Raw genomic sequence first — 26,888 nt, 5'->3', positions numbered from 1 at the left:
TGCCACTAAATGGACACATGTCACTTTGCAGGCGTTACATTCTAAATTCAATGATTTACCATAAAGATGTTCCACAAAGACTATGAGGCTTGACAACATCCCAACAATAGCCCTGAAGACCTGTGCCCCAGAAATAGCCACACCCCTAGCCAAGCTGTTTCAGTGCAGCTGCAACACTGGCGTCTACCCAGCACTGTGGAAAATTGGCCAAGTATGTCCAGCACACAAAAAGCAGGATAAATCCAATCCAGCCAATTATTACCCAATCAGCAGCTAAGTGATGAAAGATGTCATTGATAGTGTGGTCAAGCAGCACTTGCTTGGCAATAATCTGCTCGCTGATGCTCAGTTCAGGTTCCACCAAGCACACTCAGCTCTTAACTTCATTCCAGCTTTGGACAAATATGGACAAAAGAGCTGAATTCCAGAGGTGAGGTGAGAGTGACTGCCCTTGACAGCAAAGCAGTATTTGACTGAGTGTGGCATCAAGGAGTCCTAGTAAAATTGAAATCAATGGGAATTTGGAGGAAATCTCACCACTGACAGGAATCATACCTAACAAAAAGGAGCAATAAAGGTTGTGGTTGTTGGAAGTTAATCATCTCAGTCCCAGATCAACACTGCAGACATCCGCAGGATATAGTGTCCTAGGCCCAACCATCTTCAGCTGCTACATCAATGACTTTAGCTCCATCATAAGATCAGAAATGGGGATGTTCACTGATGATTGCACAATGTTCAGCACCATTCATGATTTCTTGATACTGAAGCAGTTCCTGCTCACGTGCAGCAACACATGGACAACCTTCCTGCTTGGGTTGATAAGCAGCAAGTAACATTCACACCACACAAGTGCCAGGCAATGACAATCTCCAAGAACAGAGAATCTAACCATTTCCCCTCAACAGTATTATCATTGCTGAATCCTCCAACAACAATATCATGGGGAATTACCATTGACCAGGAACTTAACTGGGTCAGCCATATAAATATTGTGGCTACGAAAGAATTTTGACACCATTGAGGACAAAGCAGCCCACTTGATCAGTACCCTACAAAACCTTGACAGTAGGTATACAGTGAGCAGCTGAAGAGGAGGAGGAAGAGAAAGAGGGGGATGCCCTTTAGAAGGTATAAGGAGCCTGAGTGGTGTTGCACAAACCACAATACCCACTCCAATGGTTCAGCCAAAATACTGTACGTTTATGGGAGAAGGCACACTGGATGAGGTGAGGAATACTGGCTTTCTCTTCGGCATGTCAATGCTCCACCAGAAGAAATCCACAGGCTGCAGATCATTGTTGGTGTTTGTGTGCTCAGTACAACAGATAATATCGATTCAGCTGCCCACAACCTTTTGTCTTCAATAGAAATTAAAATTAGGAGAAATGTAAAGGAATCTATTGCCTGTTTTACACAGCCTGAAAAAGTCAAAATTGCCCATGTAGTTTTAATTTAATAATGTAGACTTTAGTGACAACAATTTTTAAACCGCTAATTTGAGCGAACCTTAGCTATTAATATTAAAGAGCAGTAACAATGAACAGCAAACGACTGAATCAAATGTTAACATTCTCTCTGTACAGGAGGCACATATATTTTTAATCATACATCGTTGCTTAAATGATTAAATCAAAAAAAATTACGTACCATTAGATAGTCTATGAAATTCCAGACAACAACAAGATCAAAACCCTTCTGCTTAGCAGTCAGTCTCATGCTGCCTCCAAATGACTTGATCTGTATTCCATTTAAATTGTATGGTATTGGCACGAATCTGTCAAATAACAGGAATTGTGCATTAATTAAACAAAGTTTAAAAAGGAACTATTATTTTAAAAAGAAAATACATACCACTTCTAAACTGATAACGTTAATAATTTGTAACAAATTTCCCTCAAGTTAATTAAGACAATTTGTTTATATCTTATGTTTCAACTACTGATTTGAACCATAACTTGATACTTCTGTAAATATCATAAGTGGATGTGATGACAACAATTACAAGGTGCAGGTACAGTTCTGGAGCTCCATCAAGTAGGCAATTGTAAAGTGACACTGCGTATTCTCCCAGTGAGGGAAGGAGAGATCAGGGGGGACTGTTGCAGGAAGGAAATCCTTGCTGCCTGTAAGATAGCTTTCAACAGAGTGGCACTCATAGAACCAGAGAAAAATTATGGCACAGAAAAAGGCCATTCAGCCCATTGTGTCTGTGCCAGCTGAAAAAAATAGCCATCCATTCTAATGTCACCTTCCAACACCTGGCCCGTAGCCTTATAGGTTACAGCACTTCAGGTGTAGATCCAGATACCTGTTAAAAAAGCTGTTTTTGCCTCAATCAGCAATCCAGGCAGCGAATTCCAGACACCAACCATCCTCTGGGTGAAAATGTTTTTCCTAATATCCCCTCTAATCCTTCTACCAATCACCTTAAATCTGTGCCCCCTGGTAATTGACCTCTCCGCTAGGGGAAACAAGTCTTCCCTGTTTACTCTATCTCAGCCTCTCATAATTTTGTACATCTCAATCAAATCACCTCTCAGCCTCCTCTGTTCTAAGGAAAACAACCTTAGCCAACCTAATCTTTTCTCATAGCTGCAATTTTCCAATCCTGGCAACAATCCTGGTAAATCTCTCCTGTACTCGCTCCAGAGCAATTATGTCCTTCCTGTAATGTGATGACCAAAACTGTACGCAAAATTCCAGCTGTGGCCTAATCAGCATTTTATACAGTTCCAGCATTACATCCCTGCTTTTGTATTCTATACTCATACAATAAAGGAAAGCATTCCATATATGACTGCTTTACTACCTTACCTACCTGTCCTGCCAACTTCAGGGACCTGTGGACATGCATTCCAAGGTCTCTCACTTCCTCTACTCCTCTCAATATCCTTCCGTTTATTGAGTATTCCTTTCGTTTTCCCGAACAAAATGCACTACCTCACACTTCTCCAGACTGAATTCCATTTGCCACTTTTCTGCCCCCTCAACCAAAACCATTGACATTCTGGAGTCCACAGCTATCCTCTTCAAGATCAACTAACATGGCTCATTTTTCTGTCATCTGCAAATTTTCCAATCATGCCTCCCACAGTTATGTCCAAATCATAAATATATAAACCACAAACAGCAAGGCCCCCAACACTGAGCCCCGTGGAATGCCACTGGAAACCACTTTCCATTTGCCAACACTCATTTAACTAGATTTTGGCTGCTATTATAGAAGATCCAAACCTATAATTCTAAGTGGCATTTTATTTTGTCTCAGCCTCCATATTACAATAAGCTACCTGTATGCATGCAGTATATATAGTCAGCTACAAGCAAAGGGATTTTTAAAAGTACAAAAGCTTGCCCTCGAACTCTAGATTTAAAGCAGACATTCTGAAAACAAGAACATCAAATAGGTGAACACAATATGGAGTTGAAACAGAATATTGCTGAGAATTTAGTTTCAACAAGCATGGCTCTGTTAGCTAAAAATTTATAATTGCAGCCGACTCCCTGGTAGAGCTGTGCCTCAAGCTGCACCAGTTATCAAAAAGTTGAGTTACTCCTGGGATTTTAAGCATTGAATTAACTGACACGCTGTTTTAAAAAAGCAGTACATGCACGGTCACTGAACCACAGCTGGATAGTAATTGGTTTCTGCAATCAAGAGACAGAACTGAGGGCCAACCCAACAATATTGAGTCAGGCATAAAAAAATCAATTATTTGATAGATTAATATAAATGGGTGAAAATGTCAATTTCATATACAAGTAGATTTAATCATTAAGAATAATTCTAGTTTCCTTTAATGAAAAGGTCTTCGAACATACCCATTGTCATTTACTACTATATTTGCATTCTCAATTATAATTGAAGTGCCCCAGATGTTGATTGAGATTCTTTTAATATATCCATGTTTGCTTCTGCGAATCTGAACGTTGAAGCCTCCTAAATTTCCTGAACAGTCACTGACAAAGATATAGTTGCAAGTTGATGAAAGGTCATAAATTAAATTGTCATAGGTTTTGAAATGTTCCGAACCCCATGTGGTACACGTTGCTTTTGTAGGAGCTGTGAAGAAACATTTTGAAAACTGTTACTGATCAGGGTTTCACACATTTTCCATTCTTAAAAGACAACTTTTTTAAAGACTCAGGTGAACAATATATCCCTCTGCAAACTTCACCTCCTATCTCCTGAAGGCACTGACTCACATTAGGTGATTATTCACAGGCAGAACTGACACGGTATCTAGTTAGCCATTCCTGTCCCTTATATGCAAGTTTAGTCTCCATATATTGGTTAGCCTGCTTACTTTGGGGAAAAAAGCCAAGGCAAACCTGTTTATTAGAAAGAACAGCATCAGTTATTTAGAAATTAGAATCATCCCCACTAAGAGGCAAATAGTAACCTTACTAACAACCCAGCTTTGAGGGCCATAGTAGTATTCCCACCATCACCCCAGGTAAGGCTGAGAGCAGGATCCCCAGCTAGGATGAGTGAATAAAAGTAAGATCTCTAGCCAGTTTGGTTCAGTGGCACTTCAGATAGTGTATAAATCCAGAGTTATAGGGAGACAGTGCATCAGGTCAGCTCTGAGCTTCAGTTCTGCGTTTGGATAAAGGCCGTTGTCTTGGATAATAGATTGTGTGGTTGAGATTTTTGCCTGAAGTGATTCCTTTTTGCTATTTTTTTCTCTGATATTAAAACAAGCCCAGTCTGCAATATAGGTACAAAGCTGCTTACATCACCTAATTTATTTGTTCTACAAAGGTCATGTTCTAAAGCAGGCTTGCCCAACATATAGCCCACAAGCCACAATATGGTCCACAGACTCTGTTCAAAATACAGGTAAATAGGATTGACAGATCAGCAAGGAGCTGCTCCTCCAATCACAGGTCACTTCTCTCCAGATTTGCTGCTGATAGGCTCACAGTATGTGATTAGAGGGGCAACGTGAAGGTGAGTGGCCATGGTGCATTCTGCCTCTTACCCTTCTGCGCAGGCATTGTACCCCTAAGGAAGAACATGGATTAAGGTGGCGGAGCAGGCCAGAGAGGTCACGAGAAACAGCAGAGTCTCAGCAACAGCAACAACCTGACCCCCCCTCCCCGTCAAGTCCAGGGCAGTTGGAGTCTCTGACAGGGCGGAACCTTGGCACCTTCACAGCCATCCCAAATTCCCCCTCAGCCATAAAACATCCAAACCTCGCAGGCCCGGGTGGAGAATGAGTGAGTCTATGTGAGTGAAGCTGTGTGAGTGAGTGTGTGTTTGTGAGAGTGAGTGTGTGTGAATGAGTGAGTCTGCGTCAGTGAGTGGCCTGGGCTTTCATCCTCGAGACGGTTAGGGGGAGTCAGAAAAAGTCCTGGCTTGGGCCACCTGCCTCGGGAGAAAGTGCCCATAAAGGCTGGGTATTCATTGCTGGGCAGGAGTCAAGCCAGCTGTTCTGGGAAGAAGTTCGGAGGCAGCCACAAGGGCTGCCAGGTGTAGAGGCGGGCCATTTAAAAGGTCCGCTTCAGTGCCCTGGGACTATGTCCCAGTTAAAATAACACAAAGCCATCCATTCCTCACCCCTTGCACCATTCACCCTACAAATTCTCCCCATGTCTCATTCATGCCATTTCATGCCCCCCCCACCTAACTCCATGCCCCCTATTCCAAGCTCTGCCCTTCCACCCACTTTCCCTGTCCCTTCATGCCCCCATGTCAAATTATGGGATTTCCATGCCCATTGACCCACTATACACTTTCTAGAACCAATGAACCCTAAGGAGTATAGCTGTTATGCGTTAAAAAATGCTTTGAAAAAAGTAAACCATTCATAACTTTCTCTTATGTTTGAAAAGAAAAGTCTGCACTACAAGCTTGTTAAAAAGTTTTTATGGGATGTGGGCGTTGCTGGCAAGGCCAGTATTCGTTGCCCATCCCTAACTGCCCTCAGAACCACAGAGCCAAAGAAAAGTTACAGCACAGGAAGCCATTCAGCCCATCTTGTCCATGCCAGCCCGAGGACACCCAGGTGCCTTTTCTAATCCCACCTTCCTGCACCCAGCCCATAGCCTTGCAGCTTATAGCATTTTAGGTGCAGATCCAGGTACTTTTTAAAAGAGTTTAGAGTTTCTGCCTTGACCACCAACTTGGGTAGTGAATTCCAGACACCCACTACCCTCTGCATAAAAAAGTTCTTCTCATGTCCGCCCTACACCTGCTGCCATTTATCTTGAATCTATGTCCCCTGGTTCTAGAATTCTCTACCAAGGGAAACAATTTTGTCCTGTCCACTCTGTCTATTCCCCTCATAATTTTGTATGCCTTAAGTAGCTTGCTATAGGTCACATGTATGCCAGATCAGTTAAAGATGGCAGATTTCCTTCCCTGAAGGACATTAGTGAACCAGATTGGTTACTATGGTAATCGATGATAGTTTCATGGTCTATATTCCAAATTTATTATTTGAACGCACTTGGTGAGGGCTAACAAGGCAAGGGGTTACACTATGGATGATAGGACCCTGGAAAGTAATGAAGATCAGAGGGACCTTGGTGTGCATATGCACAGATCCCTGAAGGGCAGGTAGATAAGGTGGTTAAGCAGGCATATGGGATACTTGCCTTTTTTAGCCTAGGCATAGAATACAAGAGCAGGGAGGTTATGCTGGAACTGTATAAAATGCTGGTTAGGCCACAGCTGGAGCACTGCGTACAGTTCTGGTCACCACATTATAGGGAGGATATGATTGCACTACAGAGGGGGCAGAAGATATTTACCAGGATGCTGCCTGGGCTGGAGGGTCTGAGCTATGAGAAAATGAGATGGGTAGGCTGGGGTTGTTTTCCTTGGAGCAGCAAAGATTCAGAGGGGACCTGACAAAGGTGTATAAGATTATAAGGGGCATAGATTGGGTGGATAGGAAGGCACATTTTCCATTAGTAGACAGGTCAATACAGGGAGGGGGGGGTGGCGGCATAGATTTAAGGTAAGAGGTAAGGTAAGAAGACTAAGAGGGGAGTTGAGGAGAAGTTTTTTCATCCAGAGCAGGTGGGAGTCTGTAACTCACTGCCTGAAAGGATGGTTGAGTCAGAAACTCTCATAACATTTAAGAAATATTTAGATATTCACTTGCGTTGCCATTGCCCCCAAGGCTATGGGCCAAGTGCTGGAAAATGGGAGGAGTGTGGTCAGATCTTTGTTGACTGGCACCGACATGATGGGCCAAAAGGCCTCCTTCTGTTCTGTAAAGTCTATATGAGTCAATGAATTTAAATTCCGCCAGCTGCTGTAGAGGGATTTGAACCCATGTCCCAGAGTATTAGCCTGGACCTCTGGATTACTAGTCTAGTGACATTACCACTACACCACCATCTCCCCAGCAAACGCATCAATCTAATTGTCAATTATCCAGGCCCTTTAAGGTCTCAAAAACAACTAATCATAAACATACTTGAAACCATTAAACTTGTGTAGGCAAACATTGTGAAATGGACCGCAGAGATCAGAAAGCCCAAGCTGCAAATCAAACAATGTTTCCTTTGCACACAGGTGTTCTCATATTATAATGGCTGTCTGGGCTCTCAGCTAAGCATACACAATGAGCTTTTAGAATGCTAGAGCACCTGCTCCCCAGAGGAAACATTGTTTGATTAACAGCTCAGGCTCTCTGATCTCTGCTGTCAATTTCATCATGTTTGGTTACACAAGTTAATTTTTTCAAGGATTTCTGGTTTGAGAGTTTAAAGGGTCTGGATGATTGACACTTTTATTGTAGTGCATTTTTCAAACAGAAGAAAGTTACGAATGGATTGCTTTTTCTCAAAGCTTTTTTTAAAATGTACAATTATATGCTATAGGGTTCATTTACCCCCTGTACACTTTATAGAACCAATGGGCATGGAAGTGACATAGATTGGCATAGGGGGCATAAGGGTTTGGTGGAAGGAAAGAGCTTGGTATATAGGGTATGAGGGGCATGGGGATGTGGGCAGAAGTACAGAGCTTGGCATGGGGGCATGAGGGGCCATTGGGTTGGATGGAGGCTCGTAACTTGGCAAAGGGGTATGAGGGGGGAACTTTTGAAGTTATCTTTAAAAAAGGTCCCTTCATGCAAACTAGGGTTCACAATTCCTTTGAGGGGCCGTGAACCACGACTCTTTAAAAACCTTACCCGACTCCATGAAAATTGCAGAGCTAGTAGGGCATGACTATCTCCACAATGGAACCGGCCAGGTCAGGAATGCCGGGTGTGGGCTCTTTAAAGGAATCAGCCCATGCCCAGATCACAAAATCACAGAACACAGAATCACACAGTGCAGAAGAGGCCCTTCGGCCCATCGAGCCTGCACCGACACGTGAGAAACACCTGACCCACCTACCTAATCCCATTTACCAGACTGGGCCCATAGCCTTGAATGTTATTATGTGCCAAGTGCTCATCCAGGTACTTTTTAAAAGATGTGAGGCAACCCACCTCCACCACCCTCCCAGGCAGGGCATTTCAGACTGTCACCACCCTTTGGATAAAAAGGTTTTTCCTCACAACCCCACTAAACCTCCTGCCCCTCACCTTGAACTTATGTCCCCTTGTGACTGACCCGTCAACTAAGGGGAACAGCTGCTCCCTATCCACCCTGTCCATGCCCCTCATAATCTTGTACACGGCGATCAGGTCGTCCCTCAGTCTTCTCTGTTCCAACAAAAACAATCCAAGTCTATCCAACCTCTCTTCAAAACTTAAATGTTTCATCCCGGGTAACATCCTGGTGAATCTTCTCTGCACTCCCTCCTGTGCAAGCACATCCTTCCTATAATGTGGCAACCAGAACTGCACACAGTACTCCAGCTGTGGCCTCACCAAGGTTCTATACAACTCCAACATGACCTCCATACTTTTGTAATCTATGCCTCGATTGATAAAGGCAAATGTCCCGTATTTCACCACCCCACTAACATGCCCCTCTGCCTTTAGAGATTTATGGACACACACGCCAAGGTCCCTTTGTTCCTCAGAACTTCCTCATGTCATACCATTCATTGAATACTTCTTTGTCAAATTACTCCTTCCAAAGTGTATCACCTCACAATTTTCAGGGTTAAGTTCCATTAAAGGCATTTAAGCCACCTGTTAAAGGCACTCCCAAAAATCAGACAGCCCAGGAACAGGGTCAGGAATCCTGGAATCGGTACCCACCCACCATTTTTAAAGGTGCCCGTGTTAACCCAACTCAGTGAAAATCTAGGCCAGTAAGTCTGTGTGAGTGAGTGAGTCTGTCTGACCTTGTGAATGTGAATGAGTGAATGAATCTGTGTGACCGTGAAAACGCGAGTGATTAAATGAGTAAGTGTGACCATGTGACCTAAGGCTGCCAGACTCTGAGACATACCTTTCCCTTCCAAAAACCTATTCACAAAGCATGCCAGGAGAAGAGGAAAACCCAGGCAACCCCCCTACAATCTCAACTTTCATATGAATTTCGCCGAGGCCAACTCGGAATGATTGCCACCAGAGGCGAACGCAAGGTCAGTGTTAGTTACACCCAACTCCTTAGCTCGACCCCAGTCCTCACTCCCCCCGCCCCCGTCACTGCCACCCCCCCACCCCTACAACCACACCGCCCCTCAGTGACAAGGCCTTGGGGCCTAACCGATTTCTCTAGCTCTGCTTCTTAGGCAAAAAAAAAAGGTTTCATTGGTTAGCTCTGCTTCTTGGCACTTTTTAATGATCAATTTTATTAATTTTTTTTATTTTTCAATTTATTGCCTTGACATTGATTTTTCTTTTTGAAAATCATGTTTAATGTAGTGCCAAACTTTATATTTCCAAAATTTACTCATCGGCCCCTTGAGTGAAAAAAAGATTGAAATGTGGCCCCTCACGTGGAAAGGTTGAACCATCCTGTTCTAAAGGAATCAGACTAGATAAATCTCTAAATTTTAATGATATTGTTCAGTTTAAAAACTGTCCATGGAAGGCAATTTCCTCAGGGATTCCTCTGCTCTGCTGCCATAACTTCATCAGAAATTCTGTTAAACTGCACAACCGTGGATTCCGCTAAAGTGAAGTTCTGGGAGCGGAGCGAAAGAATCCACTAAGAAATTCACTCTGAATGTGTGATTACTGTATTTGTATTTATGAAACCAAGGAGTTCAATAGAGTCAATCTTCTTCTAATGTACTCTTTACTTTGTAATTAATGTAAAAAAAAACTTGGGTTTTAAAAAAATCCAATTTCAGAGCATGTACTTCCATTAGTAGGTTTAGTTTCCTGTGTTTTTTTTAAAATGATGAGAATTTTACCACCAATACTTTATCACAAAGCAGTTTAAATAACAGCAGCATTTGGAGGCAATCCTGTTCAAATTCTGTTCAATAATCCATTTTCCCTGCAAACATTTTATATCTTTCAGAAGATTTTCTAGGGTATATACTCACAATAATAAAGATGCTGTCCTTGAACAAAGGTAGATATCTTGGCATTATCGTCTATAAATCAAAAATGTAAAATGAAGTGTTTACAACATTCAACTTAGTAATTTAAAATAATTTGTAACAGAGAAATTCAAGAAATGGCAGTCATTTGGCCTAGTGAGCAATTGTTGATGTTTGCTCTCTTCAGTTGGCACCATCTGTACTAATCTTTTTTCTTTGCAGCTTTTTATCTTCTTCCTTTTAAAAATATTTATCCAATTCCCCTTCAATTTATGTTCCAGTCTCTGCCTCAATATCCATTTATAGTAAAGAGAACCATCATCTAATAATCCTTGCAAAAACATTTCTTCTGACTTCCATCACGTGTTTACAGTCAGAATGAATAATCAAAACTATAATCATAATTGTTTCATATTTATGATCCATAATCTAGGCCCCATTTAAAAAATTTACCAAGCAGTGAGAAAAATGTTTCAATGTTTGCCATCTCAAAGCCTTTTATGTTGGAAGTCTCTAATTGGTCCCATCTTTACCTTCTTTGTTCCAGTGAGAGGACCTCCAATTTTTGCACCTTTCTTTACAATCATAAACATTCATACCTGCTATTAATCTGGTGAATGTCCATTGTCTCCTTTCCGTAACTTGAATATTTTTTTCATTAAGTGGGTGTTGACCATGATTAAAACTGTGACCCTACCTTTTAGTGCTGGAACTTTAGGAACTTACTGTCCTGGCTGAAGCATGCAGCCATCTGCAAGGAGAGCCACAAGGTGTACTGGTGTGGTAGCCTTTGATGTCAGCAGCACAAGGAACTCCTGTAAGGTCTAGAGCAAGTCTAGCTTGCAATGTTATGGTGAGGTCTCTAAAGTACTTAAATCTTTTTAAAAAAACAATTTTAAATCTCTCCAAGCCCTTTAAATGCTTTTCTGAATTTAAATAAGCTTTAATTTTATGTAAACAAACCTTGGCATGAATTGAAAAAGTGCTTAAAATGAAATAAATGGAAAAGTGCGCTTGGTCTCTCAGTGCATTGATTTTTTTTTAATTATTTGTTTATCCAACAGATTATAAGTCAAGGAGGAAGTTCCAGGATTTTGACCCCAGAACAGTGAAGGAACGGCAATATAGTTCCAAGTCAGGATAGTGTGTGGCTTGGAGGGGAACTTGTAGGTGGCAATGTTCCCAGATGTCTGCTGTCCTCGTCATTCTAGGTGGCAAACATCACAGGTTTGGAAGGTGCTATCGCAGAAACCTTGGTGAGTTGCTGCAGTGTATCTTATAGTATCTTGTAGACGCTGCCACTGTGCGCGACGGTGGAGTGAATGTTGAGGGGGGATGGGTTGCCAGTCAAGCTGGTTGCTTTGTCCTGGATGATGTCAAGCTTCTGGAGTGTTGTTGGAGCTGCACTCATCCAGGCAAGTGTACAGTATTCTATCACACTCCTGACTTGTGCCTTGTAGACGTTGGACAGGCTTTGGGAAGTCAGGTGACATCACCGCAAGATTCCTAGACTCAGACCTGCTCCTGTAGCCACAGTATTTATATGGCTGGTCCAGTTAAGTTTATGGTCAATGGTAGCCCCCAGGATGTTGATAGTGGGGGATTCAGTGATGGTAATGCCATTGAATGTCAAGGGGCGATGATTAGATTCTCTCTTGTTGGAGACAGTCATTGCCTGGCACTTGTGTGGCGTGAATGTTACTTGCCACTTGTCAGCCCTAGCCTGGATATTGTCTAGGCCTTGCTGCATTCGGACATGGACTGCTTCAGTATCTGAGTCGTTGCGAATGGTGAACATTGTGCAATCATCAGCGAACATCCCCACTTCTGACCTTATGATGGGGGGAAGGTTATTGATGAAGCAGTTGAAGATGGTTGGGCCTAGGACACTACCCTGAGGAACTCCTGCAGTGATGTCCTGGAAGTGAGATGATTGATTTTCAACACCACAACAATCTTCGTTTGTAGTAGGTGTGACTTCAATTAGTGGAGGGTTTCCCCTGATTCCCATTGACTTCAGTTTTGCTAGAGCTTCTTCATACTAAACTCAGTCAAACGCTGCCTTGATATCAAGGACAGTCACTCTCACCTCATCTCTTGACTTCAGCTCTCTTGCCCATGTTTGGACTAGCGCTTTAATAAGGTCAGGTGCTGTCTGGCCCTGGCAAACCCCAAATTGAACATCACTGGGCAGATTATTACAATGTAAGTCCCACTTGATAGCGTTGTCAATGACCCATTCAATCACTTTGCTGATGGTCAAGAGTAGTCTGTTGGGCCAAGATGGATTTGTCCTGTGTTTTGCGAACAGGATATTACTGGGCAACTATCCACATTGCAGGTAGATGCCAGCATTGTAGCTATACTGGAACAGCTTGGCTAAGGGCATGAGTAGCTCTGGAGCACAGGTCCTCAGTACTATTGCCAGGATGTTGTCAGGGCCCATAGCCTTTATAGCATCCAGTGCCTTGGTGTCAAACTTTGTCTGATTCTGCTCTTGTAAAACACCTCGGAATGTTTTACCATGTTCAAGGTGCTATAAATATGCAAGTAATTGTTGTTGGTTTTAAACACAATCTTGGCCATGTCAGTGCAATACTAAGGGACAGCAACATTGTGAAAGATGCCTTCTTATTTTAGATGCGATATTAAACTAGGTCACCTTTGCTTCGAGGCAAATAAGCTGAAAGGCCTTCGCTCAAAGTCATCAATTACAACAATCTTTCCTTTGAACATTTCCTAAAGAAATGAGAAATAACCTTACACATAACTTTATTATGAAAGCCACGCAACAAGGTGCCATTTCATGGTATTAATGGGACGTGAAGCACAGGGAAGTTTGTCAAACTTTGAGCAATTCAATTATAAAATTATCCTAAAAAGTCACGATAAAGTATTTTTGGTCAAGAGCAAAAAAAAGCTGTAAAGGTTCTTGCCAAGAATGTGTGGATGAAATGAGAATGGAAAAGAAACTCCAACAGTTTCAAAGATGAGATAGGCCAGTTAAAATGGTGTATGGAGGAGGAGGAGCTGCATAACAGAAAACATGCATACCAAAGATTAATACAACAATGTCAAGTTGTATACATACAAACAGGTCAAGTGTCAAGGTAAAACATCTATGAAGGTCATGGTACACAGTAGAATGGAAAGGATAGGGATAACTTCAATATCTGGAGCCTATTATTGGGCAATGCAGATCCAAAACAAACAAGGCAATTCCTCAAAAAGCAGAATACTGTAGATGTTGGAAATCAGAAATAAAAACAAAGTGCTGAAAATTCTCAGCAGGTCAGGCAGCATCTTTGGAGAGAGAAACAGGGTTAATGTTTCAGGTTGACGATCTTTCATCAGAATTGGAAAATGTTAGAGATGTAATTGGTTATGAGCCAAGGGTATGTGCATGGAACAAGGAAGAGCGGAGATTGAAAAACAGACGAGATGTCTTACAGGGCCCCAGGGAATGGTGATGGGGCAAGAAAATAAACAAAAAGATGTGCCTAGTGACTGGCACCCAAAGAAAGCCAAAACATTGGGCATATCCTAATTCCCACAGACCCAAAAGCCCAAACACAATCATTTTAAGCATAAATGTTCTGCATCACCTTCTCAAAGGGAATATCCTGGTTTATGTCAAGAGGGAGCAGAACTGCCAATGTTCACCCAGTTCACTCTACAAAGTAGCTGAGAACTGGACATAGCCAAGTCTAACGGGGCATGATCCTGGCTGCAGTGAAAGTCTGCACATCACGACTATTCGCCCAGCCAGATATGAGATGAACTGTTAGGAGATGCCGAGGACAACAGTCACAAGAAGAAAATGCTGGAAAGGCGAGTCAAACTCTGTGGAAGGAACAGGTTGGTTCAGACCCTTCTTTAGCTACGAAAAATAAATGTTGCACAAGCAAATTAATACCTTTTACCTGATTGTGAGAGACTTGAAAGGGAAAAAAACAGACCATTCTCAGTCAAAGAGCATAAACAGTTCGATAAGTGCAGCGAAAAGACGCCATTGCAAAGCACGAGCCGGGAGTCAGCCAATCAGAGCAGCGGCTGCCGGCTCGCGGGGCCGCCTTCCCTTCAAAACCCGTTAAACCGTCTCCTGTGTGCTCAACAGCCCATTCCCTTCCTCCGTTCCCCTTTCGCATGCTACCACCTTCTTCTCCCTCTCCCTGTCATGATTAGCCTCGTTGCCGATCATTAAGTTCCTGCTTCCCATCATTTTGCACCTGTTATTGAACAGTGCACATCTGTTCACAATGGATATGTGCAGGATCATGTTCAATCAACGGTGATGCACATCGTTCCCCATTCTTAAATAGCCTGTCGACAATCATTCTAGAATTGCACACGGTGATTTGGAAACATTACTGGAGAGCAACCAGCACAAATCATCAACTTAAAGAAGGAGAAAGCAAATCCATCAGCTCCAATTTCAAGTCAACAAATTGCAATCGACATAACAAGGCTAATGGCGCTCACAGTTATGTGCAAATGCCGCAGCAATTTCAGCAAAGGGTAGATATGTGCACTGTCGCTGCTCTACTAGCTTCATGACAACAGCATCTAACAGCCTGGCTCCCTACTTAAATACATTAAAGGTCAGGGAGTTCCTATACTTGCATGGTAGATATGAAATAGGTTTTTCACAAAGAAACATTGTCATTTTTTCTTAGTTCTCTTTTAGTGATTTTTTTTAAGGGTGCCATTTGCTGACTGGTTACAGGACCAATGTTGATGATTGAGCACCATACATTGGTACCTTTGAAAGCCTACCATTTTCATTCCAAATAAACTTTTTGGACAGCTGCATTATTAAGATCCATAGCCAGAGTGGCTGATACTTGTCAAAAACAGAATTACCTGGAAAAACTCAGCAGGTCTGGCAGCATCAGCGGAGAAGAAAAGAGTTGACGTTTCGAGTCCTCATGACCCTTCGACAGAACTAGGTGAATCCAAGGAAGGGGTGAAATATAAGCTGGTTTAAGGTGTGTGTGTGTGTGTTTGTGTGTGTGGGGGGGGGGGGGGGGTGGGGAGAAAAATGGGGGGGGGTGTGGTTGTAGGGACAAGCAAGCAGTGATAGAAGCAGATCATCAAAAGATGTCACAGACAACCGAACAAAAGAACACATAGGTGTTGAAGTTGGTGATATATATCTAAACGAATGTGCTAATTAAGAATGGATGGTAGGGCACTCAAGGTATAGCTCTAGTGGGGGTGAGGGGAGCATAAAAGATTTAAAAATAATGGAAATAGGTGGGAAAAAGAAAAATCTATATAATTTATTGGAAAAAAACAAAAGGAAGGGGGAAGAAACAGAAAGGGGGTGGGGATGGAGGAGGGAGCTCAAGACCTAAAGTTGTTGAATTCAATATTAAGTCCAGAAGGCTGTAAAGTGCCTAGTCGGAGGATGAGGTGTTGTTCCTCCAGTTTGCGTTGGGCTTCACTGGAACAATGCAGCAAGCCAAGGACAGACATGTGGGCAAGAGAGCAGGGTGGAGTGTTGAAATGGCAAGCGACAGGGAGGTTTGGGTCATTCTTGCAGACAGACCGCAGGTGTTCTGCAAAGCGGTCACCCAGTTTACATTTGGTCTCTCCAATGTAGAGGAGACCACATTGGGAGCAACGAATGCAGTAAACTAAGTTGGGGGAAATGCAAGTGAAATGTTGCTTCAATTGAAAGGAGTGTTTGGGCCCTTGGACGGTGAGTAGAGAGGAAGTGAAGGGGCAGGTGTTACATCTTTTGCGTGGGCATGGGGTGGTGCCATAGGTGGGGGTTGAGGAATAGGGGGTGATGGAGGAGTGGACCAGGGTGTCAACACTCCACCCTGCTCTCTTGCCCACATGTCTGTCCTTGGCTTGCTGCATTGTTCCAGTGAAGCCCAACGCAAACTGGAGGAACAACACCTCATCTTCCGACTAGGCACTTTACAGCCTTCTGGACTGAATATTGAATTCAACAACTTTAGGTCTTGAGCTCCCTCCTCCATCCCCACCCCCTTTCTGTTTCTTCCCCCTTCCTTTTGTTTTTTTCCAATAAATTATATAGATTTTTCTTTTTCCCACCTATTTCCATTATTTTTAAATATTTTTAAATCTTTTATGCTCCCCCCACCCCCACTAGAGCTATACCTTGAGTGCCCTACCATCCATTCTTAATTAGCACATTCGTTTAGATATATATCACCAACTTCAACACCTATGTGTTCTTTTGTTCTGTTGTCTGTGACATCTTTTGATGATCTGCTTCTATCACTGCTTGCTTGTCCCTACAACCACACCCCCACAGCCCCCCCTCCACTTCTCTCCCCCCACCAACCCAACCCACCCACCCACACACCCCCCCCCCACCCCCCAACCTCCCACACACACCTTAAACCAGCTTATATTTCATCCGTTCCTTGGATTCACCTAGTTCTGTCGAAGGGTCATGAGAACTTGAAACGTCAACTCTTTTCTTCTCCGCCGATGCTGCCAGACCTGCTGAGTTTTTCCAGGTAATTCTGTTTTTGTTTTGGATTTCCAGCGTCTGCAGTTTTTTGTTTTTATTTTTATGGCTGATACTTGTGTATGATACTGGCATCTGATTAGCAAGCATTCAGCTTCACCATATAATAGAATTACAGTTTCATACACTGCACATACTGGGAAATAATGGTGCACTCACCTTGACCTATGATGTTACCATTGTTATTGAGTTTAATGTGATAAAGGCTTTCTAACTTACCTGCAACAAAAGGAAAATATGTGTTAGAGAAAATCATACGCATAGGAAATGTTCCTGCAGGTTAAGCCAGAGGTTTCTAAACCCTTCTTTACTGACCAACAATCATTCCCGCCCCCACCTAAGCCATTCACATCCTATATGAGCCACCTCTCTAAGAAACAAGATTGTTTTTTTCTCACTTGATATAAGGACATAAGAGAGTGGAGCAGGAGTAGGCCATTTGGCACCTTGAGCCTGCTCCACCATTCAGTCAGATCATGACTCACCTAATGTGGCTTTAACTCCACTTTCCTGCCTGTCTTGCATTACCTTTGACTCCCATGTCTATCAAAAATCTATCTAACTCAGCCCTGAATATATTCAAAGATCCACCCTCCACTGGTCTGTGGGGGGAGAGAATTAGAAAGATTAATGACCTTTGAGAGAAGAAATTCCTCATCATCCTCATCTCAAATGGGAGATACCTTATTTTTAAACTCTTCCTCCCAACCCCCCCACAGTTCCACATTCCCCCACGAGGGAAAACATCCTCTCAGCATCTATCTGTCAAGCTCTCCCCCTACTCCCTCAGAATCTTATATGTTTCAATAATATCACTTCTCATCTTCTAAACTCCAATGAGTATACGTGCAACCTGCTCAACCTTTCCTCAAAAGACAAGCTCTTGATCGCAGGAATCAACCCAGTGAACATTCTCTGAATTGCCTCCAATGCAAGTGTCCTCTTTAGATATGGAGACCAAACTGCGTGCAATACTCCAGATGATTTTTTAAAAATTCATTCATGGGATGTGGGCATCACTGGCTAGGCCAGCATTTATTTCCAATCCCAAATTCCCCTTAAGAAGATGGTGGTGAGCTGCCTTCTTGAATGGCTACAATCTAGTGGTGTAGGTACACCTACAGTGATATTGGGAAGGGAGTTCCCGGATTTTGACACAGTAACAGTGAAGGAATGGCGATACATTTCCAAGTCAGGATGGTGTATGGCTTGGAGGGAAACTTCCAGGTGGTGGTGTTCCCATGCATCTGCTACTCTTGTCCTTCAAGGTGGTAATGGCCTTGGGCTTGGAAGATGCTGTCTAAGGAGCCATGTTAAGTGGCTGTGCACCTTGTAGATGGTACATACTGCTGCCAATGTGCGTCGATGGTGGAGGGAGTGAATGTTTGTGGATGGGATGGCAATCAAGTGGGTTGCAATGTCCTGAATGGTGTCAAGCTTCTTAAGTGTTGTTGGAGCTGCACTCATCCAGGCAAGTGGAGAGTATCCCATCACACTCCTGACTTGTGCCTTGTAGATGGTGGACAGGCTTTGGGGAGTGAGGAAGTGAGTTACTCACCACAGGATTCTGAGTCTCTGACCAGCTCTTGTTGCCACAGTGTTTGTTTTATTCATTCAAGGGATGTGGGCTTCACTGGCTCGGCCAGCATTTATTACCCACCACTAATTGCCCTTGAGAAGTTGCTGGTGAGCTGCCATCTTGAACCGCTGCAGTCCATGTGGTGTAGGTACCCCCACGGTGCTGTTAGGGAGGGAGTTCCAGGAGTTTGATCCAGTATTTATATGGCTAGTCCAGCCCAGTTTCTTGTCAATGGTAACTCCCCAGGATGTTAATGGTGGGAGATTCAGCGATAGTAGTACCATTGAACATCAAGAGGTGATTGTTAGATTCTCTCCTGTTGGAGATGGTCATTGCCTGGCACTCATGTGGTGCGAATGTTTTTTGCCACTTGTCAGCCCAAGCCGGGATATTGTCCAGGTCTTGCTGCATTTGGACATGGACTGCTTCAGTATCTGAGGAGTCACAAATGGAGTTTTGGTGAGTCAGAATTCCCAGCTTCTGACCTTATGATGGAAGGAAGGTCATTGATGAAGCAGTTGAAGATGTTTGGGCCTAGGACACTATCCTGATGAACTCCTGCAGTGATGTCCTGGAGCTGAGATGATTGACCTCCAATGACCACAACCATCTTCCTTTGTGCTAGGTATGACTCCAACCAGTGGAGTATTTTCCTCTGATTCCCATTGACTTCAGTTTTCCTAGGGCTCCTTGCAACCTAACTTGGTCAAATGCTGCCTTGATGTCAAGATCAGTCACTTTCTCCTAATATCTTTTGTTCATGTTTGGACCAAGGCTGTAATGAGGTAAGGAGCTGAATGGCCCTGGCAGTACCCATATTAAGTGTCAGTCAGCAGGTTATTGCTGTGAAAGTACTGCTTAGTAGCGCTAACAACAACACCTTCCAGCACTTTGCTAATGACTGAGAGTAGTCTAATGGTGTGGTAATTGGCCAGGTTGGATTTGTACTACTTTTTGTGGACAGGACAACTTTCCACATTGCTAGGTAGATGTCAGTGTTGTTGCTGTACTGGAACAGCTTTGCTTGGAGTGCAGCTAGTTCTGGAGCACTAGTCTCCAGTACTATTACCATAATGCTGTCAGGGCCCATCGCCTTTGAAGTGTCCAACGCCTTCAGCTGTTTCTTGATATGGTGTGGAGTAAATCAGATTGGCTGAAGACTGGCATTTGTGATGCTGGGACCTCTGGAGGAGATGAAGATTAATCATCCACCTGGCACTTCTGGCTGAAGATGGTTGCAAATACTTCAGCCTTGTCTTTTGCACTGATGTGCTGGGATCTCCCATCATTGAGGTGGGGATATTTGTGAAGCCTCCTCCTCCTCCTACTCCAGTGAGTTGTTTAATTGTCCAACACCATTCATGGCTAGATGTGGCAGGATTGCAGAGCTTAGCTCTGATCTTTAACCCATGCTGCTTTCATTGTTTGGCACAGAAGTAGCCCTGTGTTGTAGTTTCATCAGGTTGAAACCTCATTTTTAGGTATGTCTGTTGCTGCTCCTGGCATACCCTCCTGCACTCTTCATTGAACCAGGGTTGATCCCAGGTTTGATGATAAATGTAGAGTGTGGAATTTGCTGGGCCATGGATTGTGGTTGATTACAATTCTGCTGTTACTGATGGCCCACAGCACCTATTGGATGCCCAGTTTTTGAGTTGCTGGATCGGTTCTAAATCTATCCCATTCAGCACAGTGGTGGTGCCACACAACACAATGGAGGGTCTTCTCAATGTGAATGCAGGACTTAGTTTCCAAAAAGGGCTGTTGATGGTCACTCCTACCAATAATGTCATGGACAGGTGCATCTGTAACAGGTAGATTGGTGACGATGAGGTCAACTAGGTTTTTCCCTTTTGTCGGTTCCTCACCACCTTCCACAAGCCCAGTCTAGCAGCTATGTCCTTCAGGACTCAGCCGACTTGGTCAATAGTGGTGCAACAGAGCCACTCTTGATGACGAACATTGAAGTCCCCCACCCAGAGTACATTAACTTTTTCTTTTCAGCCCAATGTTCTGATGCTATTTGTAAATTAGCAAGCTGACTTTCTGACTCTGTGGACACATCTTCAATCAAAACATTAATCTTAGTAGCAGGTTTACAAAAAGCGATTGGGTTTTTCATGTCACCCAGCTTTTGCTGTACAATTTCAGTTTCAATAGCCTCAATGGACTTTCCAGAAACCACTAGAGAATGCAATACCTTATTTCCAGCCAAGTTGTTCCCTAACAAGAAATCAACAGCTTCAGTGGGTAAAGTAGGAATCACACCCGCAGTAAAAAGACCAGTAAATAAGTTACATTTTAAATTAACCTTATACAAAAGAATGTGTAAACAATTTCCATCAATACCCCAAATTGCTACCTTTTAATTCAGTGAAGCTTTTAGAGAGATCTTCATGTCACCTACTAACATCAGTGACTGTGCTGATCTGCATCTGTAAAGATAATAATCAATTTGGATGCCTCATCTGATGAACATGGGGACACTTTGTGTTCAAACGAAAAATCTCTATAGCTTTCCACTACCTGATTCACCCTTTCAGTGCTTGTCGTGAACTTTGCCAGTCAGGACATTATCACCTGGGAGATTACCCCTTGACTGGACAAACACAACAGGCTCAGTTTTTAACTTTCACCATTGAGCCTTCACATATCTTTTCTTATGACAAAAGTAGCGTTTCAGTCCCCATGAACTAAAACTGTCCTCCAAACCTTGATTTCTACTAACCCAAGAAGGGCCTGGCTCTTAATTTTTTCCACCTTTCTCAGCAGGGCTTGACCTCTTCTCATCATCGACCTTCATCTCATACCAGTTCCTCTAGAAAGTTCCAAAGTGCAGCTTGTTATTAATCATCTTATGATTTAACTCATAAGTCCCTGTCATTACTGAAACTTCCCTTTCTTTATGCACTTTGTGGTCTTCCCTTATCCCCAAAGGGATGTTATTTTGGAATTCCTTCACCAACATCATCTTCCTTAGGTTATCGAATTTCTATTTCATCTTCATCAACCTACACCACCTGTCCAATGCCATTTCCTTTTCCCTGGCAAACTCTACATCGGTCTAGACTGTTCGATTTCTCAAATTGCTAAATTTCTACCTGTGGGCTCTGACATTAACCTGTAAACAATGAGTATATCAGTCTTTACTTCCTTGTGATCATGAGCGCTCTGCTGAGTACATCTCCAAAATCTTCCCGACCAAAATACTTTGTAGAGTATAGCCCACCGTCCTTTCGGTCAATTCAGATTCATGGTAATTTTCACAAAGGACATTAAATACATCTCCACTCCCTCCTCACTAAATTTAGATACTAAGCGAAAATTCTTCGCCAAATCAAAATTAAGAGGAGTTCCCTCTAAGTCAGCCTCACTTTTTCTTGTCAAGTCAAAGCTGCGTATTCAGGACTCAAGATCCATTTCAGTTTTTTCATATCTCTCTCTCTTTCCCTATCTCTTTTATTACCTATTTCCTCCCTTTCTAATTTCCTTCTTTCTTGGTTCTATTTGTTTTTTCAGTTATTGCCAGCTGCACTCAATCACTAACAGAACTGGCCCTTTCTTCCTTGAGCCCCTGGTACCTAGCCAATTCTTCAAGGATCCTATTCCTCTTAGCTCAGGGTCTTAGGTTAATCCCCACGCCCTCTGCTATAGCCTGTAACTGTTTCAAGTCTCTGAGAGTCAGATCCTCACTTTTCAACAATGGTTTAAACCTCAAAGGTACTCATGTTGATTTCCCAATAAAATAGCAAAAACAAGTATGAAACCGTGTTTGTTTAAATGCTGAAATTTCCAGTGAACCCCTTCTACAGTCTCTGGGTTCAATCCTTGACTTGATCCTGTTGGGGAAACAATAAACCAAAATAACTAACTTTACTGAATGACCCCAAATAAAGGAACCACTGACAAGATTTCACTTTTTGTAACGTTTACTTCAATATAAATCAAAATCAACATAAATTTCATATTAAATAGTCAATACAACAAAGATGCGTGATATATAATCACAAGCATTCGCATCATTCCCTGCAGATCATTGGCACCACAAGCCCTTCCAAAGTTCTCTAACTCAGCTTCTTGTACAGCCTCTCAATCTCTCACTTTCCCACTCAATCACTTTGGCCCTCGAGTCACCTTCACCAGCATCCGTCTTCAATCTGAGGTCCTCAAAAGCAGTCGTCACATAAACGACACACTCCTGTAGAAACTCCTTAGCTCATCTCACAATAGTTTTGATGGCATTGATTACCCAGAGAGCCCTTTATCTGTTAAACAGTCTGGTTAGCTGTGGTAGAATTGAAGTAGCAGCAGTAATATTGTCCTAGTCACATTCACTGCTCTCACCCTGTCTTCAGCTTTCTGCCCTGTTCAAATGTAGTACACACAACTCTTGGTAAATGAGCCTTCTACCTTCTCCCCTCTGCTGCAGTTCTCCTTTCTGTCTAGCCACATGGCTTAACTTCCCTCCTGTTGGTGCTGCTTCTAGGTCAAGGGTTCCCACATCACATATGTTTCATGTATAATTATAGCAGTCTTCTTCAGTGTGTGTCTGTGAGAGGTCTCTATTGAACTGACCTAAGATGCCTGCCTTCAGAGGCAGAGTGCTTCATGGCAAAGTCACGTGCTTATGGCAAGCCAGTATTGCATTTCTAAAACCCAAACATCCCTTTCTTCATATAAAAAAAGATACAAACATCCCCCAGGAAAATCTCTCAGGCATGCACACTGCCATCAAGCACAGGGCCAGGAATGGTCCAGTCTCACAATTATTCTTAAAGGGGACAAGATTGCATTCTGCATGAGAAGCCTCACCCACAGAGAGATCAGGCAGGACTTCTTGCACAATATTTTCTATTATTATTTAAGATTGTTGATCATGTGCAGAAATTTCTAGTATGCACTCCCTGCCAGCAGTGTGAGTTTGGATAATAATGATGCACCAAAATCAGCCAGAGCTGAAGTAATAAAGGTTTATAATCCCTTTTTTTTAGTATTAATGGGAAAGTTTGCTTGAGCATGAGGCTGGAAACTCAATTTTACACACTCGATACAGCCCAATATTCTTTTCTCACTGATATCCATTCTCTCTTTATGTTGAAGCATTTTGGCAGAATAAGAAGTGGGCAGAATGACAATATATGTAGTAGCAGGAGACCGTGCCCAATTTGCTCATGTACCACTAGTAATTTCAGCAAGGCTTTTATTTTCAGAAGACTCCAAGTGACCACAGGCCCTGTTATATTAAGTATAAGGACAGCACTCTCCTTTAGTGTGTGTCTATGAGAGGCCTGCATTAAACTGATCCCAAGATGTCTGCCCCCAGAGGTAGAGTGCCTTATGGCAGAGTCACATGACAATGGCAAGCCAGTTAGTCAATACAACATTGCATTTCCAAAACCCAGACAGCCTCTTTTTCCATATTAAAAAGGATAAACATCCCCTTTATTCCCAGTGAACAAAAGATACATTTGCATGCATGATACTGTGTGACTGAGTTCCCCAAATTACACACTCTATACCCAGTGCTCTCATGCATTAACAATTGTTTAGTCTACTATTTAGTCTCTGCACATGCATTGCAGTCTTTAAACCATGCAGGTTTCTTAATGGAGCATGCATGCGTCGACACTGGCTGTCCGTCTGGGTGATGTTCCTTGTCTGGAAAGTGTTGTTCCCGTGGCACTTGTTGCCTTCGTGACTGTTGTTGTTGCATTGCTGTTGTTGGGGACTCATAGAACTCTGGGGTTGATGGTGGATCTGTACTCAGTACAACTGGTGAGATCCCTTCTTCCTGACTGCCCGATTGCAGTGAAGGAACAGCTTCGCTAGTCCTCTGGATATACCTACAGTTGTGCCACCTCCATTTACCTCCATTGTGTACGTTCGAGGTGACAATTGCTCTATGCATGTGTCAAGTTTCCACATGGGCTGACCCCTGTTAATAGCCCTGACTGACTCTCCAATGCTCAGCTCTGGTTTGGTGGCCTTGTCAAACTCAAATTTGGCCTTGTTGTTTCACCTTTATTTTTTCACTCCGGTCTGTTACTACTTCTGGTTTCGGTAGGTTTTTTGCTATTGGAAGAGTAGTTTGCGTATGGTGTGACATCAGTCTTTGGACAGGACTATTTTCCATGCCTTCAGTCGGTGTGTTTCTCCGCTCAAGGATTGCCTTGTATACGTCAGTGCTAGATTTTCTTGATTTCTTGACAAGTTCTTTGGGGATTTTTACTGCGCCTCAGCCTTTCCATTCGACTGGGGATAGTGTGGATAAGATGTGTAGCGTTGAGTTTCCCCAATTCTTTGTGAATTGGTTGAATTCTTCACTTGTGAACTGAGGGCCATTGTCACTCACAATGTTTGGAATAACATAGCGACTGAAGTGTGCTTTGAGGATATTCTACTATTTTTCTCATTGCCATTGAATTCAGCTGGTCTAACTCCCAGTAGTCAGAATAGTAGTCCATAGTGACAAGATAATCAGTTCCTGCCAAAGTGAAAAGGTCTACTCCCAGCTTCATCCGTGGTCTGTCTGAGATGTCATGCATTATCAATGGCTCCCTAACTTGTTTAGGTTGGTACTCATTACAGGCAACACACTGGCCAATGTAGTCTTTAACTTCATTGCTCATGTTTGGCCAGTAGATCTCTTGTCTTTCTCAGAGTCAATTCAATTCCTTTATGGCTTGCATGAATGCACTTCAGCGTCGCTCATCTCCTTAGAGACAATGATTTTATTTGCTTTGTACAACTTGCCATCTTGGGCTGTCAATTGATCTCAGTATGCCTAATATACTCTTGTGACCATAGGTGTGTCCTTGCAACTTGTTGGGTAGTTTGCTTGATTTGAGTAAACTTGTTTGTCAGATTCAATGGCCAGAATTTTCCAGCCCTGCGTGGTGAGTTCCCCTGTGATGGGGCTGGCAAGCTATTGAAATCTCCATTCACATCAACAGGGCCAGAAGATCCCACTGACCTGAGGGACTGAAAACTTCCAGCCAATGTCTCTGTTGGGTTAATGGTTCCCAGATTATGCCTAGCTGCTCCTTCACATTGAATCTGGAAGATGTTGCATTCTGTTGTAGCATCCTCAACTTTCTTCATGGGGAGCAGTGCTCTTGACAGCATGTCTGCAATGTGCATCTGGTTTCCTTGCTTGTATGTCACATCTAGATGATACCTTTGTAAACAAAGTAACATTCCTTGCAGTCGTTTTGGAGCAGATATTAGCAGTTTGCAAAAATGCAATAGGCAGGCACTCTTTCTCACTCTGAGCGTAGCGTTGTTCCATTTGCATTGGTGCCCTGGATGCGAAAGCAACTGGCTCTCCTTGCTGCAGAGCTGCCCCCAGAACCGACTCGCTGGCATTACACTGCAAGGTGGCTTCCTCATTGATGTCATAGCACTTAACACTGGTTGTCATCAGTAGTTGTTTGATTTTAGTGAACGCTGCTTCTTGTTCTGTGCCCCAATACTACAGCACCTCCTTGGCTCTGAGCTTGCTTAATGGCCCACACCCTATTGGCAAATTAGACAAAAATTTTGCAAGATAGTTTACGAATCCAACAAATTGTTGCACTGCATTCATGTCTGTCCATCACTGCATCGCTGCTACAACCCTCACCTTGTCAGGATCCAGATGAAGATCTCTTGCCATCAATACATGATGTATGTACTTGACTTCAGGCATCTTCAGCTCCAGTTTTTTTCTTGTTTAGCTTCAGGTTTATCTGGCGAGCTCTCTCTAGCAGTTGTATTAAATTCTGATCATGGTCAGCTATGGCTTCTTCCATTGTCTCCCCACATCTATAGACTCATAGATCATTCACTATGGCTTACAATCTGGGAAGATCATTGACTATCTCATGCTGTCTGCATTGATACTCTTCTGGAGCTGTGGAAGTGCCAAAATCATGGACAACCATCTCCAGAACAATGTCTAGAATGTTGTTAGAAAACTGCTGCTCACTTGTCAGTAACCATCCTTCGCATCTAGGGTAGTGAATATCTTTGCCTTAGCAAGTCGCGGCAAAATTTCTTCGATGGTTGTCATGGGGTAATGAGATCTCTTCAATGCTTTTGCCTTTGGGTCTAAGCATACCCACAGCTTTCCAGGTTGTTTCAGTGCTACCATGCTGCTAATCCAGTCTATAGGAGTTATCACTTTTTTGATTATTCTCCTCTTTTCCAGCTCTTCAATCTTGTCTTTCAGGCTTGACTGAGGGCAGCTAGAGTTCTTCTCAGCAGATGCTGAATTGGCCTTACACTCTCATCTACTTCTAGATGACATTCTCCTGCTAGACATCCCAACTCTGTAAACACATCTTTGTACTCCTCTAGGATCTGTTCAGTGCTCAATGATTTTATGTGCTGTGACACATTGTAAT

General features: G+C 43.0%; 1 protein-coding gene across 1 annotated transcript in view; it reads right to left on the bottom strand.

Annotated features, from left to right (window-relative positions):
- The window catches only part of LOC121282853 (mucin-6-like), a 286,476-nt gene extending 260,552 nt beyond the window's left edge, over positions 1-25,924 (bottom strand). The window contains exons 1-5 of the mRNA XM_041196667.1: positions 25,771-25,924; positions 20,548-20,727; positions 17,085-17,144; positions 3,826-4,066; positions 1,651-1,777 (exon numbers count right to left, since the gene is read on the bottom strand). Coding sequence (XP_041052601.1) covers positions 1,651-1,777; positions 3,826-4,066; positions 17,085-17,144; positions 20,548-20,727; positions 25,771-25,924 — 762 coding nt within the window. The remainder of the gene's footprint in view (positions 1-1,650; positions 1,778-3,825; positions 4,067-17,084; positions 17,145-20,547; positions 20,728-25,770) is intronic.
- Positions 25,925-26,888: the final 964 nt, after the last annotated feature.

Source organism: Carcharodon carcharias, chromosome 10 (genome assembly GCF_017639515.1).
Source record: "Carcharodon carcharias isolate sCarCar2 chromosome 10, sCarCar2.pri, whole genome shotgun sequence".
NCBI classification, from domain to species: Eukaryota; Metazoa; Chordata; class Chondrichthyes; order Lamniformes; family Lamnidae; genus Carcharodon; species Carcharodon carcharias.
Note: the sequence above shows the minus strand (reverse complement) of the source record. Positions and strands in the feature narration are given on the sequence as shown.